This window comes from Lepidothrix coronata, unplaced genomic scaffold (genome assembly GCF_001604755.1).
Source record: "Lepidothrix coronata isolate B3197 unplaced genomic scaffold, Lepidothrix_coronata-1.0 Scaffold41, whole genome shotgun sequence".
NCBI lineage: Eukaryota > Metazoa > Chordata > Aves > Passeriformes > Pipridae > Lepidothrix > Lepidothrix coronata.
The window spans coordinates 3,750,432-3,768,147 of record NW_016690221.1 but is presented as its reverse complement, the minus strand read 5'-3'; the positions used below and the strand labels follow the sequence as shown (position 1 = coordinate 3,768,147).

Here is a 17,716-nt window from a genome sequence, read left to right as displayed (position 1 = left end):
TTTTTTTTTTTTTTTTTTTTTACCCCTGGAAGTTATCCTGGGATAGTCTAGGAGAGACTTTTGAAACAATCATTTGCAAATATAATATATAACTTCAGACAAATTTGGGAAAATGAGCTATCTGAATTGTTTTCTTAAGTCATTAGACCTGCTCTGCTGGAAGTACCCATTGTGCACTCTGTCCTACAGCAAAATATGCTCTACAAAACCTAGTTTACTCTTGGATCCTCAGTTTTTGTTTTAGACTGTGAAAAAAAAAAAGTTGTGAGGAGAACTCTGACATACTGATTACTGTGAGGCACAATACTGCACTGCTTAAACTGCAGTACCTGGGAAATACTCTGGATCAGGGAATCCTGAGGACGAGTAGCTGTATCTCATAGTGGTGTGTCATAGTCTCCTTTGCAGTATTACAGTGTTTGTTCCTACTTGCCTTTAGAGCAAGATTCAAGCGTCAAGGTAGGAGGGAAAAATCTCAAATTGCTTATCTTTTGAGTCATTATGGAACTGGTAGTCTGGTACTTCAAGAGAAAGGACAGGGAGGTTGGGTGGGAAACAATATTGGAAATATTCATGGGAACCCGAAGGGTCAGGATTCACGTTCTGGAAGGTTACCCTGGCTGCTTCTCGTAGAAAAAGAACTCTTAATCCTCTTTGACTTCTCAAGACCTTAAACACAGTTCTAGTTCATTTCCTTGCCCTGGAAACCTATTTTATGAAGAAAGAGTGTAGCTGCACATTGCATTGAAAAAGATAAAAAGCTGTTAATGGTACATAGAAAACATAATTAATAAACTGCCAGGTCAGTTGTCATGTTACTTTTAAGGCCATCAAGAGGATTTCTGCCATCAGAAATATAAAGCAGTCTTTTGCACTACAGCATGTATTAATGTTGCTAGTTGAAATAAGAACCATTTACCACTTAAAATATATGATATTGAGGAGAAATACACAGTTATTTGGGTTGGTGTCTGCTTTATTGCAATCACAAGTGATCTTGGGATTAGTAAGATGGCTAGAGCACTGTTGATCTTTAGGCTTTATTTATGGTATTCAGTAATAAAAGGTACATAAAAAGGACAAAGTTTCTCCAGAAGTAACTCCCAAGTCAGTAGTGTGCCTGTGGTAATTGCATTCTTTCCCTTCTCTCTCAAGCTTTCTTGCCATCTAAGGGGTGACTCTCTTGTCTTGCAAGCTGTACCTCTTGCTTAGAGCTATTTTTTAGTCAGATCATGCTCATTCCTAATTGGTCAGTGTTGCTTTCTAATTACAGACCTCAGTATTAATGTGTGTTCCATTCTTCCTGACATTATTAGAATGTTTTGGGTGGTTGTAGTCCTGTTGTCTCAGCATTCTACTCCCAACCCTGATGTACAGAGAATTAAACTGAGTTGCAGAATCTTGTCAGCTTTGTTCTTCTAGTTGATGTCTAAGTATTAGCCAGGTCCTGCTTTTAAACTATTTCATGTTCCCAAGTACAGATTGAGTCATTGCAGACACACTGACTTTAGAGGTCCAGCTGTGTAATTGTCTTTTTAGCTTGGAGAATGCAGCCTGGCTGCTTCTCTTGGGCTCACTTTCATTTTCTCTTTCTCCATCTTCTGTTGTTGGGTAGAACTAACTGCACAGGAATGTTTGCTTTCCTGTTACTTAACAGAAGAAAGATCCCTTTAAAAATTGTGAAAACATTCTCTTGATCTGATGGTTGCAAAAGCCAGTTTCTTCAAAATCTAGGAGAGATCTTATGATGGGCTCCACTGGATTTTTATTTCCCTATTTAATAATATTCTGTTGCTTGGGAGAAAGGGTGAGGGAAAGGACATCACACTGCTGCATTGTGGCAGCTTTCACTTCTGACAAACACAGAACATCTGCTGGAGAAGCACTGTAGTGGGTCCCAAGTTCTAACACTGAAGCTTCCTCTAGGTCTGGAAGATGAGACAAGTTTGATTAAAACTGTATTTATTCTCACATCTCTTAAAGCATTCTCCCTGCTACAGTTTTTGTGGGTTTGTGTGTTTTTTTGTTTTTTTTTTTTTAATTTGGGCTTTTTTTGCTTGACTTGACAAAGCAGTAAGTTGTTAGGTTTTGGTTGAAATTTTGTTTTCTTCAATTAAATGCATGTCTCCTGAGGGAATAGACTCTGGGGAAAATTGCACTTAGCTGATCAGGTTCTTCAAAATTTAATTTTTTTGCTTTTACTTCCATTATTTCAGTCACAAATGCTGTATGGGGTTTGATAAGAGGTTGCTCAGGATACAGGTTTTCTGTAGTTATTCACAACTACAATATTTAAACTTTATGTAAATATTCTTAATATAATTTCATAATCTGTACTGGTTAAATATGAAAAGAATTAAAAAAAGAAAAGGTCCCACAGGTAGGTGTGTGCTGTGCCAGGTTGTCCATCCCTGCTCTGCTGTGGTTTGGAGGCTGGAGCAGTTGGGAAATCCAGCACTGGCTCACACACGTGATTGTGAAGGACAGAGCCTTGATCCCGCAGAGCTGTTTGGAATTTCTGACTAGGAGAGCTCTCACTTCCCCCCCTCAGCCTGACAGCAGCTGCTTAGCAGGAGGTTTCTCCCTAAGCCCTGTGGAGAGGAGGGGTGAGCCTGTACCAGGGTCCCAGATGAGGACACCATAGCTCTGGCTGCTTCTGAGGAATTTTGTTCTACTGGCGTGACCCAATTTGTGGACAATAATCAAAACACGTTTTTTTTGTGAGACTTTGTGATTAATAAGACACAGCAGGAATATATTCCCTAATGGGACTGTATAAAAATGATAGTGTGGTCCCTATTGCCCAGCCTGTCTGTGGGCCTGAGTTACAGCACGTATTTTTTTTATTAACGTCACCATTTGTGTTGGAGAATACTTGCCTGTATTGTGATAATTAGGATTTCTTTGTAGCAATGAGTTGTTCTGGGAGGGAGTAGGAAACTGGCCCTGTTTGTTGGTGACCAGAGGTGGTAGTGATGTGGCTGTGCATGCAGACCAGGGAGGAAAAGCCACACCAGGGCTCAGTCGAGCTCATCCTGAGAGACCTCCACCATGAGGGAACTCTAACTGCTGTGCTGAGCCTTGTTTGTGAGGCTGGACATTGGTGTGAAGCCATGAGGCTTTTCTCCTAATTAGTGTGTTCTCAGAACTGGAATTAAAGCAGTGGTGCTCCTGCATTAGAGAAGGCTGGTGATTTGGAGGCATTTCAAGAAAGACAACAGCTAGACACAGGCTGTTCCCAGTGCCAGAACTGCTCTGGCTCTGCAGCCAGCCCTCTGTATGGGAAATGGGCCTAAAACTTAAGGAAATTCAGATAAATCTGCAAATGCTGTTGTGTCTCTTACTTGAAGTTGACTTTTAAGGATAATAGCATTTACATGTATGTACAGCTTGTGTTGAGGAGGGCAAACCATGTCTGTGTAGAGATTTGGGGTCCTTTCTGTGAATATGGATCAACAACCATTCAAGATGCCATCAGACTGAGGCTGGAGGAGCTGACACCTCTCTTGTTTTAATGGAAATTAAAACTGTGAAGTATTGCTTACTCAGTAGTTGCACATATAATTGTCAATTATTTTTCTTCTGCTGCTTGCAGGTGAGATTTAAACATATTTAACTGTTGCATTGGCCAGGAGATGATAAAGAAAAGCTGTCTGGTTTTGTTTGCATGTTCACAATTAAAGGTTTAGTGTGTAGCTTCCAAAGTCTCTGGTCTGATGTTCCTATTGAAATCTAAAGTTTGAAACTCAACCAACCTTAGTGGAAGGAGATGGGATACTGATTTGAAAATTCCAAGTGTAATCCACTGTGATGTAGTGATAAGTCTACAAATGCTTATGTTAAATCATACCAATGCTGTGTTCACAGATTTCATTATTGACCCTCCGATCCTGAGTATTTGACTTAAGATTTTAATGTTTTAAGACTTAATTTGAAAAAGAGAGTTGTCTGAAAACCAATTTGGTTTTAAATACTTGTCAGTGGGAATAATTGACCTTACTATATGGAGTTGGCTGCTGCAGTTATAGCTTAAATGCAAGATACTGCTTGCAGTATAAATAAACCTTTCCACTTTATTTTTAGAGAGGGAGTGGTGCAGTTATAATCAGCTTTTATGTGGTTTATGCTGTAGAAGAAAATTTATATTTGGTTACATTAGTGAATCTACAGTTTGAATATGGAGTCTCTAATCACTCTGTAGCTCAGGTAAAAACTAAAATATTCATAGTTTCCCTGATAAAAAGTATTTTTTTCTGCTTTTAAATTTAGTAACTGGCTAAGCAGTGATTGGGTAAGTGTTCATCTAAAATTAGGTGGTGACACAAATCAACAGAAGCCAAGAAGAGTTTGTGTAGCTAATGCTGCAGTAGTAATGTCTCTGTTGTAGATGTGACAGGAACTGGCTGTGAAACAACAAGTATGTTGTGGGGGTCATGCAAGTACAGCTCTGATCAGCTTCCCAGTGAGTGTCCCTTGGAGCTGCCTTGGTCTGATCCTGGGCTGGGCTACCCCTGCTCTCGCTCCAGTGCTGACCCAGCAGTGCTCCCTGTGCTTTGCTTTGTCCCTCCCCGGGCCTTTTCCCTGGATCTGTTGAATTTTTTTTTATTTTTACTTGGCATTTTGCTTGACCACAAAACACTTCTGAATAACTCTGTTTAGGGGGAAGGGAGTTTAAAATAAATTCTATTTTAAGTGTCAGGGGCATGTGCTGACCAATGGACTTGGGCCTTGCAAGCTGATTAAGAGGGTTCATTGGAATGGGTTAGGCCATGGTCATGGCTGCTCAGGGCTGACCAGAAGTACCCTGATTGATCCCCCTCTAGTGTTTAATTAGTGTGCTTATTCTGTAGGGTCACATCAATTGGCTGCTTATACCCTTAACTAGACACACTGGCTTACTTGTAACAAGTGTAGGCTTCAGGGCAGGAACTGAATATGGAATTAAGAGACAAGGAAAAGATTTCAAAACAGTAGCAAACAATGCCTGCAGGAGGGGAATGCTCAATGTGTGTGAGAGGAAAAAATGGCATTGGTGTGACAGCAAAGCAAGGCAGGAAATAACGTGCTGTGTCCTGCACTTAGTGAGCATTTCCAAAGTAGTGTTATTTGTGATGGCACTGAAATGCCTGGAAAAGGGGCTTTGCCTTTCTTGGATGGAGCTGTGTAGTAGGGAAAACTGCTGAATCTTGAATTACTCAGAAGCATCCAGAGTGTGTCTGAGCCTCTGTACATATGTTGTGCTACTGGGTTAACCTGTGGGCATTGGAAAAGGAGAGGCCTCTGGTTTTTATTTGGTCTGAGGGTGCTCAGCATTTCGTGCATTTCCACAAGGACAAATGGCCAAATTCAGCTGCTGCATCCAGGCTGGACAGTTCTGGCTGAACGCTACAGGATCTTTTTTGCCCTGGCTCTCTCAACAGTCCTGAATCCCTTTGCATTCCAGCCCTAGCACCAGAGCCTTCCCAGGAGATGGCACTTCCAGTATCATGTCTTTTCCCCAGTGAATGAAGGCGATGGTATGAGAGCCTTGTTTGCTGACTCCATTCTTTAATTGCAGTCTAATTTTGAGGGTCACTTGCAATGTAATTTTACAATTTAACTGTCCAGGTACAACCTAGGTAAAGAGGTTGTACAGCAAAGGAATTTTGCTAAAGCTTTCCTGTGAGCCTTAAGCCATGCTACATAATCCCCATCATACCTAGTGATGTGCTCAGGTAGGCAGCTAGTGGGAAATCTCTGGGAGGTTTAATGTGAGGCTCTTCAGCTCTGCTTTAAAAGTCAGTCTAATAAAAGCGTCTCCCCTTGGGTTAGTGTGCTCTGAACTTGACCTAGCAAGCAGATTTTGATGTGTCCTGGCACTGGCTAATGATATAACGACTGATTTGGGATTAGGAGTTGAGAGTTGGGTAGCAAGGTTAAGTTGATGGGAGCTACATTTTTTTTCATGTTTTTCTTTCCTTTTGACTCTTATTAATCCACATTCTTTTTTTTTTTTTTTTTTTTTTTTTTTTAATTAGGACCAAAGCTGTATACAGTGATTTGGATGAAGCATTAATATTCCATATTATGTGGGAAAAGTTTACTATGATGTTTGCCTGTTTTCTAGTAGTGACAGTGCCTGCTGTTCTGTTCCTAATTTTTCAGTAACTCCTTCCATGTTTCTTTCCCCAGCAGTTCTGTCCCTTCTGACTGTTTTCCCCACTGATATTTCACTTTGGGGAATGCTCTGTGGTGAGAGAGGCAGGGAAGCAGGCACTGCTCCGATGGGCTGATGGGAATCCTGGGCTGAAGTTCTTTGTAGCAGAAGACCAGCCCCAGCCTAAAAAAGAAATATGGACCAAGCTGTGCAAATCCAGTGCCTGTGTTTTGTGAGTGCTGTTTGCTGAGGTGATGCAGGGCAAGTGCTGTGAGTCACTGACTCACGCTGAGCCAAGGGGGAGTTTTGGCTTCCCAGCAAACTGGCCTGGGCTCCTCCATGTCCTCTGGGCAGCACTTTGTGCAGAGGCAGAGATGTGTTGTGTGCTGGGGGGACGTGGTGCCTTTCTCTCTGACCCTCACAGGCCCACTGCTCAGGGAGCCAGCAGAGGTGTAAGGGCTGGTTGGTGACAAAGGGCCTGCCCCATAGCTGGAGCTCTGGGACTGCCTGACTTGCAGGGAACAGAAGTGATGTTTTGCTGAGTTTGTGGGAATAGCCACAATGACCAGCACAAACTGCACCACTGAGCTGTGGGACACCTGTGCACCAAGACTGGAGTCCATGTGGTGATTTGAGCATTAGTCTACATTTTTTAACTTGTTGTCTTAAAGGAGTGTTGTCTGAGGACATGAAAAGATAAAGCTACTGCTGGGATCAATGGTACCTGACAGTTCCTTTATACCAGATGCAGAGTTGACTCTTATCACAAGAATTCTGCGAACAGAAATAAAGTGCATTAAAATGAGGGAAAGCTTAAGCTGAACATGAAGTTGCGTAAGCAGCAGAACATCAAGAGCACTTTGAGAAGCCTTTGGCTTCTGCTGATGGTTGAGGGGAAGGTGAATGTTTCTGAAGTTTAATCAAGTTGCAGTGTTTCAGCCAGTTGCTGTAAGGAAATGGTCTCTGAGCCCGTGTCTTCCTTCCTTCGCTCTATTTACACTTACAATGGGTTGTCCGTGACTTCTCAGAGGGAAACAGCAGCTTGTTGGCCTTGGCACTTTGCTCGTGGCCTGTACTTCAGAGTCACTCAGCTCTGTTTGTGTTGACTTTTCACTGTACCAGGGAATCTAAGAGGATACATCTTGTTGGAGTGTTTTGCTAAACTGCAAATTTTTTCTGTTTAGCAAAACTGCACAAATTTCTAAAGTCTGAATACTCTGGTTTTACTGTTTGTCTTCATTCTGGGGGATGCTCAGATACAGCACTTCAGTTTCAGTCCCTGACTCCTTTCTAAATTTCTGCTGTTGCTGCAACGGAATTTCTCATGTAGGGTGGTCATGGAGCTGGGACTCAGCTGAAGGCAGGTGACATCAGTAGTTGGTTTTCCTACAGTTCTAAAGGGACATCAGTTTTTGAGAGTAGAAACAAGGAACAAACCCCAAACCTTGTACTTTATCTTGCTCTGTAAAATGGTGTGGTTCTCAGTGACTGCCAAATCACAAAGTGGTAACTGCGGGCCAAACTTGGTGTTTGTCCTTGACTGAGTCTGTTTTCCCTTTTTGCAGGGTTGGCGTGTTGGAGGACACCTTCACCTGTCTTGGTGTTTTGTGTGCCATTGTATTCTTTCCAATTGGGATTCTGTTCTGCCTTGCACTGAGGCAGAGAAGATGCCCTAATTGTGGGGCAGCTTTTGGCTGAGGGGATGAACGTGGCCGTGCTTACAGAAGCTACAACTGTTAGCGTACTCTTTCTAATGTAAATGTCATGTACAATCATGTTATTTGCTTCAGACCTGTTTTGTAAAGTGTGAAGAAATTTAGTCTCTTGCATGTAATTTAAACTTAATCTTTTATGAGCATGTGCATTGCAAAACATGAAAACCTGACTTGTTTTCCATGTTTAGTGGCACCTGTTGAAAACTAAATAAAACTGCTTTTCCTTTTGCAATCCTCAACTTGTGGCTGGATTATTAAGTATGTGACTGATGTGTCTGATAACACATAGTCTGCAAGCAGAGTTAGTAATCCTAGCTACAATGAAGGACAAATATTTGCCAGAATCTTTATGCTGATGATAAACCATGGTTTAAGGCTGTACTTGTTTAGGACATCAGATATTTGAAGGAAGTTTTGCAACTGTACTACCACTAGACTAACAGGTCCTCTCTGAAGGCACAGGTAATAACACACAGTCAGAGCCCTGCTTTAATTAGTGAAGGTTTTGCTTCATGCAGATGTGTTGGTTCACAGGCAGCAGAACCTTCTGTGTGCAGCAGGGCCCTCCTCTCTAGAAAGAGGCCGGGGCACTGCCAACCATGAGCTGCCCTCAGTAAAAGTTTTTACATGTTAGATATTTAGTTCTGATACTGAATTATTGAAAGCTCATACAGTCTAGATTGACTTGCCTCTAATATGCTTTAGAAAATGGGCTCAGGTGTAAGTTACTCTTCTGAAAAGCTGGTGTTTCAAACTGGGATGGTGGATATTTATGCAGGGCTCTAGCGGTGTCCTCGGCCTTGAACTTGAAAGGCAGCGTGAGAGGAGCCAGCACAAGCTCATATACTATTTTTTGATATTAAGTAACTGAAAGGCATTTCACATGACTTGAATTGACTGTTTATAGTAGTAGAAGTAGGCACCACAAAACGAATGATCCAGGGGATGCTGCAGGAAGCACGTACATATGTAAAATAGAGTGATTTGGAGTAAGGATTAATCACTGGCAGCAGTCACAATACAGACTTCATAGCAGTGGGAAGTATCCCCTGAGTTGTGCAGGGATGAAGCACCTGCTGCTGGTGCAGTTAGTTTCTAGCATTCTAGGCTAATTTCTGAGGTGATTGTTACTGTAGGAAAAGGCTTTTGGACAAGCTGGCTCTGCTGGAGTTACCACACCTGAGTCTGAGGTAACAAACTGCTCAGCTCTGCTTGTGGCTGAAGTTAAAAGCTCGATTCCACTTAGCTACTGCACTGTGCCAGCATTCAGGCCTTTCTTTGCTCGGCTCCCTAATCAAAACTTTTCCAACTTAAGCTGTTTCTCTTTTGGGAAGGCTGCAATAATGGAGGAACTTCAAAGGCAGCTTTTTATATTGGCACTTGAGAAAAAATTGTGGCACTGCTTTATTATGACTTTTTATCAGACTAAAGTTTGACAACACGTTTTAAAGACAAAACTATCATTGAAGAATGTGTTAACAGTACAACACTAGACTGAAAATGGAGTTCTGTTAACACTTGAAAATTTGTATGTGAACATCAAGCAAAGCTTTACAAGTCGTCTATTCTTAAAGGATAAATATTTATTTATAACCTAAGGTATCTTTCTTACACAAAATAATGTATAATCATTTATACAGGTGATTCTCTATTCTGGAATAAGGCAGTTGTTACATTGTTCTGTTTGAAAAAAAAAATAAAATCACTGTTATCTTCTTTAGTAGGTGGCATATGCAGGCTTATATTCTAGAACTTACCATTGCAGCTTCCAAATAATGAATGCCAAAGATTCAGATCTGTGAGCTATTACTTACACTGATTCACTAGAGCATCCAAACTATCTCCAGCATTTTCACAAATCCTACTACAAAACAAGGCATACTGTAAAATCAGCCCAGGTGCTCAAACACTAGCCCAAAGCAATTACCTCATTAGAAAGCAAAGGTTTTAACAAAACATCAGAGCTCCATTCCAGTATGCCAATATTGTACAGTAATTACATTTAAATAATTTTTTTAGAAGTTGAGATAGTAATTGTCACTACTGAACTGGTGTGTTGGTAGGGAAGAAGGATGTGTCTGGACCGTGTGTTCATCGGATAATCGGTGCTGATCTGTCGTTTGTTACTGTTGGTCTGAGCTTCACCGTTGCAAAGGGATTTTCTCCACTGAAAAGAAATGCATAAAGTCACTCATAGGCTTGCTGCAATCCAACCCCAAATTTAAATAATTCACCTTCTTCATAGAAGTTGTCTTCAAACAGTAAGTGATGGTTTGAGACTAAAGGATTCTGTACAACTCTTAGTTTAACTTGAATGAGTAAAACAAGGTTACCTGTGTGGATTCACTTTGCAGTGATTCAAAATTTGGGAAGTTAACGCCCAGTTAGATCTGGACTTTTTTAAACAACTCCCACTCTTCAAAGATTTTTGCTTTTAAACCTTAAAAGACAGTTAAGGAAGGTTGAGCCCTGCTCCCTGTCAAACTACTGGAGACCCACATTTTTCTGAGAAGGTCCTGTTCATCATGCTTCACTTGAGGCCATCTCTTGGGGAAAGTGCAACCAATTTTATCCTTAATGTGTTACCAGTGCCTGGGAAAGGTCCCAGAGAAATTAATGATAAACATCATTACTTTCCCTTACAAGAGATAAAATAATATAAGCTAATATAAAAATCAACACAAATAAATCAGTTTAAAAGTGTGAAAAATATACCTTAGAAAAGGTGGTTTTGTAATGCCATTCATGTTGGGTTTCTGTAAAAGAAAAAGATATTCACATAAGTTTATAAAGATATGCTACAGGTGCCCTCACTATCCTGCTAAGGAAAAGAGACCCTGTCATTCAAGTGGGCTAAAATATTTAGCCATTTAGAACAATTATTATGTGGTTCAGCTGAACTGAACAGGTTTCTCTCAGAACATCAAAGCTAGAAGGTTACAATGGTGCTGTGAAGTAAAGGTAACCCAAGAGGTGGCAGTGTGGCTCTGTCCCAGGCTGCTCCAGGATGCAGCATTTCGGGTGGGACAAAATGGAAAACTGTTGCCTTTGGCAAACCAGTTGTGCTATGGAGGAGTTTTGGCAAGCAGCTAATTCCTACTCCCCCCCCCCTTGCTTAATGATGTATTTTAAACTGGAAACTAATTGCTTCTAATCAGTGTCAGATAAAGCTCAAAGTGCAAATTGGAATATACATTTTTGCATGTAGAAGCAGGAATATGCAGTCACCTTTTATGGAGCAACTTGACTTGTACCAATAATTTAGCCTGTATGGCCATTTTGGTTTTAATATTTCAAATTTCAGTGCCGAACTAAGGCCTATCAGCCTTTCCTTTCCAGGCACACTGGGTTGTACCAGCAGTTCCCAGTTACCATATTTGTGATACCACAGTGCAGGTGAAGAAACCTCTATTTATTCAGGACCTCATTCAGCAGGGTTCTTAACTCACACTTGACTTGTAATTTCAATAAAACTGGTCATGTACATCAGTTGTAAATAGACTTAGACTGTGATTTAGGTCTAATTAGCCCTTAAAATTAATTAAAATGAACAAATGCCTGAATTACATCTTACTGAACACCAACCCTCATCAAAACTTTGTCAACTACTAAGTCTTTTTTTGTTAGTTGATCTTGTTCTGCACAGTACTGTCCTCTGCAGCACAGCATGAACAATGTAACTGGCTAGAACCATTCCTCATCTTGAAATCCTGAGCTATTTTTTCTGCGCAGTCTGAAACAAAAATAAGATGCCTTGAATCATTTCCTGCTTCTGCACGGAAGGCACAGTGAGCAGACTGTTTTACACAGTATGTAAATCCTGTGTGAGTCTCCAAGCCAGCCTGGTACAATGTTGGGCTTATTTCCAAAGCCTTGTGAGGGAGTGGGGGTTTGAGACTTGCACGGAAGCAGGAAAGACAAGGAAGCTCTGCAACTTCCCAAAAGAATGAAAATAAATAGTGACTTAGGAGCAAAAGACTTGGGTGCAAGTGCAGCAACTCCACTCTACAGCTCTCGTGTTTTGTAAGGTAACAAGTAAGGTGGGGTCCCAGTAAAAAGTTAGGGGGTGCCTCAACAAAAGTGGTCATTATTTTATACTCCAGAATCCCTAATTTATTTTAATCTTGCTTTCCATGTGGAAATTTAGATTATCAAAAAAGATGTGTTTGTTTTCCACTCTTAGGAGTTAGCAGCTTCCATTATTTTATATATATTAGGGTTTTTTTTTCCCTTCAGAATGTGATCTCTGCTTCAAGAGGCTTTTTGAAGAAAGTCTCAAAAACATCGTCCTTAGATACAGATCATCAAAATACTTAAATGAGCAGCAAGAAAAAACCTAGTAATTGTGTAATTTGATTAGATTAATTTTGACTCAGTTTGAATGCTGACTTAATAGCAGAAATAATAGCATTGTGTAGCAGTATTTGTTCATAAAAAATGTATTTCCACTCAGCTGCATCTCTACTGAATAGACAGGAGTTAGTACAGCTCTCCCTCAGTGACAGCTGCAAACCCACCACCAACTTTTGTGGGGTTCCTGAATAGAGTTCCCTGTGCCCCGTAGCTCCAAAATCACTGAAGATGATGGATTTGTACTACTTTCTGTGAGAATTTCTTTTCATGTTTAACAGATCCCGTTGCTGAGAAGCTTTGCTATGCTTACTACTTACTACTGTCAGTCAATGTCCCTGAACAATTCTCCCTTCCTGTCAGGATGGATGGGTTGAAATGCCCAAACTCCTGATACTCCTGAGCACAGCTGTGTCACAGGGCTGAAGTCGAGCACAAGGTAGAGGATTTCAGGGCCTCATTTAAGAGCAAGTGAAGAGGGGTAAGCAGGGTGGAACATTTGGGTTCCCAGCGTGGATCACTCACCGGCCCTGCCGGCTCCGCTCTGTCCGTCGGTGTTTTAGGAGCAGGACCTTTGGCAGACTCCGCCTGTGAAGCCCCCAGGTAGTCTGGTGGTGGGAGGACAACTTCCCCTTTCTCCACAAGATTTACAGAACTAACACTTCGGATTGGTGCAGGGCTGCAAGACAGAACCCAACAAATGCTCAGTTCCTACAACACATCTCTCGCTTATCCCTAGCACCAGGAGAGCACAAAAGGGCATGAGCTGGAAGTTAGTAATGGTGTAAAATGCCCCTGAAGTCAGTGGGACTCTGAATTACAGCTGTTCCAAAGCTCCTTCTTGGGTCTTTGTGTAACCATTAAAAGACATTCATGTAATCGAGCCCTCCTACTGCAGATTGTTAGAGGTGTTACTGAACCTCAAAGAACATAAGCACAGAAATAACATTTCTAATAAATGTTTGGGCATTTCTGCAAGTGCCACCCAAAATGTTACCTTGGCACAGGGGCAAAGGCTTTGTCTTCTAATTCTTCTAGTGGTCTCGTGTACGACGACGGAAACCATCCTTTTCTGTAATGAGAAAGGTTTTTTATATTATATACATTGGAAAGATCTTTCAAAAGACAACTTGTACTAAACCATAGACTGAACAAACTTGAGATTTAATTTTTGAAGACTCGATTTCTGATGATGCCAAATTAGTGTGCAAAACCTCTCTAAAATAAGTGCAGTGATTTTCCTTACAGAAAGCCTCCAAGTCCCCCAGACAGCCAACAAAAAAAGGTAGAAAACCATTTCCCATCTGTTAACAAAATCTGATGAAACTCGCTTTTCCTTCATGTTCCAGGTGGATAATATATTGATTATCTTACTCTCTGGTTGTGTCATTCTCCCCATAGAGCCAGCCATCCTTTTCCTCAGCTACCAGCAGTGTGATGATATCCCCCTGGGAAAAGCTGAGCAATGTCTTGTTGCTTCCAGCAGTATGTGGGAAGATTGTCTTCACTTTTTGCCTTTTCATTATATTTAGTCCCGTGGCAACAGAAGTTGAACGTGATAAACTGGCATCATCTGAATTCTCTGTCAAAAAAAAGGAACAAGAAGAAAAAAAAAGAAATTAAAGGAAAAAATTAGCCACACTAACGAAATTAAATGCAATTAGTAGTCTGACAGGAAAAAAACCAAAGGAATAATCAAGTGCAAATCAAGTTCTGAGACTTTGTACTTTCTACTTAGACACCTCTCAGTTACCTGCCAATGTTTCTTATCACCATGAAGTTCTTAACAGCACGTGCATTTATATACACACACCCAGCATAATAAAGTTGGACCATCAGGCATAAAAAGTTCTGTAAGTTTTAACTGGCTACATTTCTCCCCTTTTGGCATGAAAAGTGCTAAACAATCACAGCTGTAAAAGAAAGGCCTTTGAAAATTTTCCATTATAAAAAGTAACTGTCTATAAAATTCAAGATTTCACTTTCAAATGTGCCTCACACTCAGCTTCAGCATCAAGGAGAGTTGCAGATACTTGGCACTTAGCAGATATTTAAACTAGATGTTTACCGAAGACAAAATAAAGGAGAGCTCAAAACTGTGCTATTTGGTTAGTACAATATATTGTAAATGCATTTTCAAGGAAGAAATGCTGGAATTGCTATTATCACATTTAGGAGTTCTTCATTTCTTATGCTGTGAGCTAGGCTTAGTTCTTTCCCTTCCCTATGTCAGAGATAGTAAAAAAATAGATATATTAGAAACTTGGAAAATAAATCTTAATAGGATTTTACATTTCAGGAAAGGAACAGAAGACTGTGCTCATTTTGTCCCTTGTGCAGTCCTCCCTTACTGCTAAGTGCCCTTAAAGGAACCCACAGTGGGACTGGCAGAGTGTTTATGTTGTTTTGTGCAGTGAAACAATCCCTCGGATGTATCCTGTTCAAAACTGCCGAGTGCCTTCTGCTGATAACACTGGAATTCATAAGAGCAGTTAAGTTGAGTTAATCAGTGACACAAAGAAAGTGATTAAAATAGAATCTACCTACCCTGACCTGCATTTTACTGCAAACAGTTCTCTTATAACACATCTCTCCACTGTTATAAGAGGATCGTAAATGCTTTGTAAAGACCGTTTCCTACTCCTTTATACATCCTGGAATTCACCTCATTGTGGTAGTGGAGAAGCCCTGAGGTAATTTTTAACGCTACTGGATGTCATTCACACTTACCCAGTTTGCAACAAAGGGACACTCACCCGCTGAATGATTTAGTTTCTCAGAAGGTGCTTTGGGAGCTGTGGCAGGATTGTTGAACATATCAACGAGTGGGCTCGTGTAGGCCCTGCCTGTGGGAGCTGGGGGCACGTTGGATGCATTTTCGTGATGAGGATAAAAATCATTTCCAATCTAAAGTCACAAAAACAACAACATCAAAACACTGAGGAGACAGCCATCACTTATTTGCAAGATTGAATTCTAGAGAGCAATGCTTAAATACTCCCAAATGATATATACTGAGACATGACATAAAGCCCACATGTTCCTATGGAATTGCTGATAGGTTTGTAAGAGGCTTCTGTCCCTTGATAAACACTTGCTAGTGGGAAGGCTATGATAACCTTTTTTTTCCCCACAAGTAGCATGATGATCTCCAGATTTTTCTTTTTTAGAAGTTCACTGTAATCATTTAGAAATTCAGCAACTAATGGTGACAGAACATACAAACAGAAATGAGAATTCGATCTGTATCTAATAAGATAATAAGAATCAGGAAGGCAAAAAGGAAAGAAAATAGAAAATAACATTTTGTTTAAGTCTATTTTGAACTACTGAGTATGTAATTACTATTACTTACAGACAAGAATGTTGGAAATGCAATGGTTAGAACAAAAGCAGTCCTGAGGCTGGGCTTCTCCCTGCTGTACTGTGCATTTTTCCTGTAGCAGAGCTTCAGCTTAAGGATTTTGGTTCCATACCCAACCCAAGTATATTCCCACTGAGATGCATTATAGACTCCATCCCAAATGTTTAGTTGGAGAAACAAAACCTAGTGAAGCCCCTCCACTCCCATCAGAGAACAACATACCATGGTATTCCTCTCTACCATTGGTGAAGGCTGCGGCGTTCCCGAGACTGGAGTGGATCCGGGTGTCCTTATTTCATCTATCATCATTCTGACTTTTTCAGGCACTTTGGTGGCATCACTGCAGGTTTCCTGCCACCCAGGCAGCTTGGATTTTAGGAAGTCTGCACACTGCATCCAAGTTAAAAGGTACTTGTCAGAGATATGCTTTTTCATAAAATTGCACAGACCTACTGGCTAACTTTCATTACACCAAACTGTTAACACCAGCAACATGGAAGTATTTTATAGGATTTTTCTAAGCCATACCTCTTTGAAACAAATAATACATTATAAAAAGGGACTCTCCTTTTGCAGGGTCAGATACCGGATTTAAAAAGTCACAACAACCCTTGATTTTTGCTATAATACATTTCATAGAATAGTGTATTGTAAACATTTTCTATGAACTGACCACGACACTTGTCTGGCAGTTCAGTGTTCCCTGGATATTTCTGGCAGTGTGATCTGTGTGCTGCAGGAGATACTGAAGATCTCCTATAGGACTGGACTTCAGGAACTTCATTTCTGTTCACTGACCTGGACGTGGTAGAAGTGCATGTGCTGGGTGAAGCTGCAGTGCTTGTCAACCAGGAAACAGAACCTTCTTTTCTCTTCAAGGAGAGCTTCCCTGCAGCCTTCTGCGATGAACCGCTGGATATCGCTCTGGCGAGAGCTCACCGTTTCCAAATACTGAGGAAAAAGGAAAGACAAAATTCACATAGAGCCTCTGAGTTTTATTTGACACTATATCTAATTACTGAAGTAAACTCCAAAAGCCCCAGAAATAGCTTTTGGAAAGGTGGAGTGCGTGGCTCTACTTCCAAGCCCTTCTCTTTTCCTGCACACACCTGACTTCCCTGAGCCCATCAGGTAAAGGTGTATTGTCCCTACAGGCATCAACAGCTTATTTAGGGGCTGGGGGGGGGGAAGTGAAGCAAAACAAGAAAGTCTTTTAGCCTCTAAATAAAACTCTGCAGTAGATAAGAACCTGGCATCAAAGCAGTGACTGTGCTGAGCAATTGTACAGCCACAGGTGTCTAATTAGACTAATTACCTTGTCTGCTCCACAGTAGTTCCTTTACTCACACAAAGCTCTGAGGAATCTCTACTTCATTTAAGGGGGGGGGAAGTGAATGAACTAAAAAGGCTCAACTATATTTATCTGAGGTTACGAGGATTCGTGGCTAAACTGTGATTAAATGCTAATCCTTGAACTCTCAGACCCAGAGCCAGAACTTTAAAAAAACAAACCTGTTATGAATGCAGGTTAAAAGATAGGCACTAAGAAATAGGAGCTCCTACCATCTACATTTACTGTACCGAGTTATAAACAAAGCTTTATTTGAATTTTAAAATAGAAAAATATGGAAAAAAATATAAGCTAGCACGAAGTACAAGTATTGTGCAAGTAAAAGTATCAATGGCAAGTAGTTTCAGAGAGACACATGACAACTAGAATATGAATTCCTAATTTTAAAATAGTTTGTCTTCAGTGCCCTGCCATTTCAGATTTCTCCTCAAGATGGCAATGCTGGATTAAAGGCAGTAGGAAAGGCAGTAACTGATAACACAGGTTGACATTGCCTACTTTGGGAAATAAATTTATAGCAAATTACTACTGAATTTGCATAGCTTAGCTGACTCCCTGTGTAAAACTCTGCATGAAGGTGTAGCTGCAAAGGTACTTAAAAATAAAAAAAAAAAATCAATTGACCCAGTTGTCCAGGGATGAAATCTAGAAACTAGAGCAGAAGTCTCTGAACAATCACAGTGGAGCAGTGAGAGCTCAATTTCAGCTGGAATACATCCTCCAGGAGTGCCTTTAATACAAACCAACTTTCAGGAATCATTAACATCTTCTGTTGACCAGTTCTCATACAAAGGAAGAAA

General features: G+C 40.7%; 2 protein-coding genes across 2 annotated transcripts in view; one reads left to right on the top strand and one right to left on the bottom strand.

Annotated features, from left to right (window-relative positions):
* Positions 1–8,090, top strand: part of BRI3 (brain protein I3) — an 11,595-nt gene extending 3,505 nt beyond the window's left edge. Inside the window, exon 3 of the mRNA XM_017813611.1 lies at positions 7,702–8,090. Within this exon, the coding sequence (XP_017669100.1) occupies positions 7,702–7,834 (133 nt within the window). The 3' untranslated portion in view covers positions 7,835–8,090. The remainder of the gene's footprint in view (positions 1–7,701) is intronic.
* A 1,444-nt stretch (positions 8,091–9,534) lies between these two features.
* BAIAP2L1 (BAI1 associated protein 2 like 1) overlaps positions 9,535–17,716 on the bottom strand; it is a 35,562-nt gene continuing 27,380 nt past the window's right edge. The window contains exons 7-14 of the mRNA XM_017813634.1: positions 16,364–16,516; positions 15,788–15,955; positions 14,958–15,108; positions 13,576–13,783; positions 13,199–13,273; positions 12,727–12,880; positions 10,567–10,607; positions 9,535–10,018 (exon numbers count right to left, since the gene is read on the bottom strand). Coding sequence (XP_017669123.1) covers positions 9,943–10,018; positions 10,567–10,607; positions 12,727–12,880; positions 13,199–13,273; positions 13,576–13,783; positions 14,958–15,108; positions 15,788–15,955; positions 16,364–16,516 — 1,026 coding nt within the window. The 3' untranslated portion in view covers positions 9,535–9,942. The remainder of the gene's footprint in view (positions 10,019–10,566; positions 10,608–12,726; positions 12,881–13,198; positions 13,274–13,575; positions 13,784–14,957; positions 15,109–15,787; positions 15,956–16,363; positions 16,517–17,716) is intronic.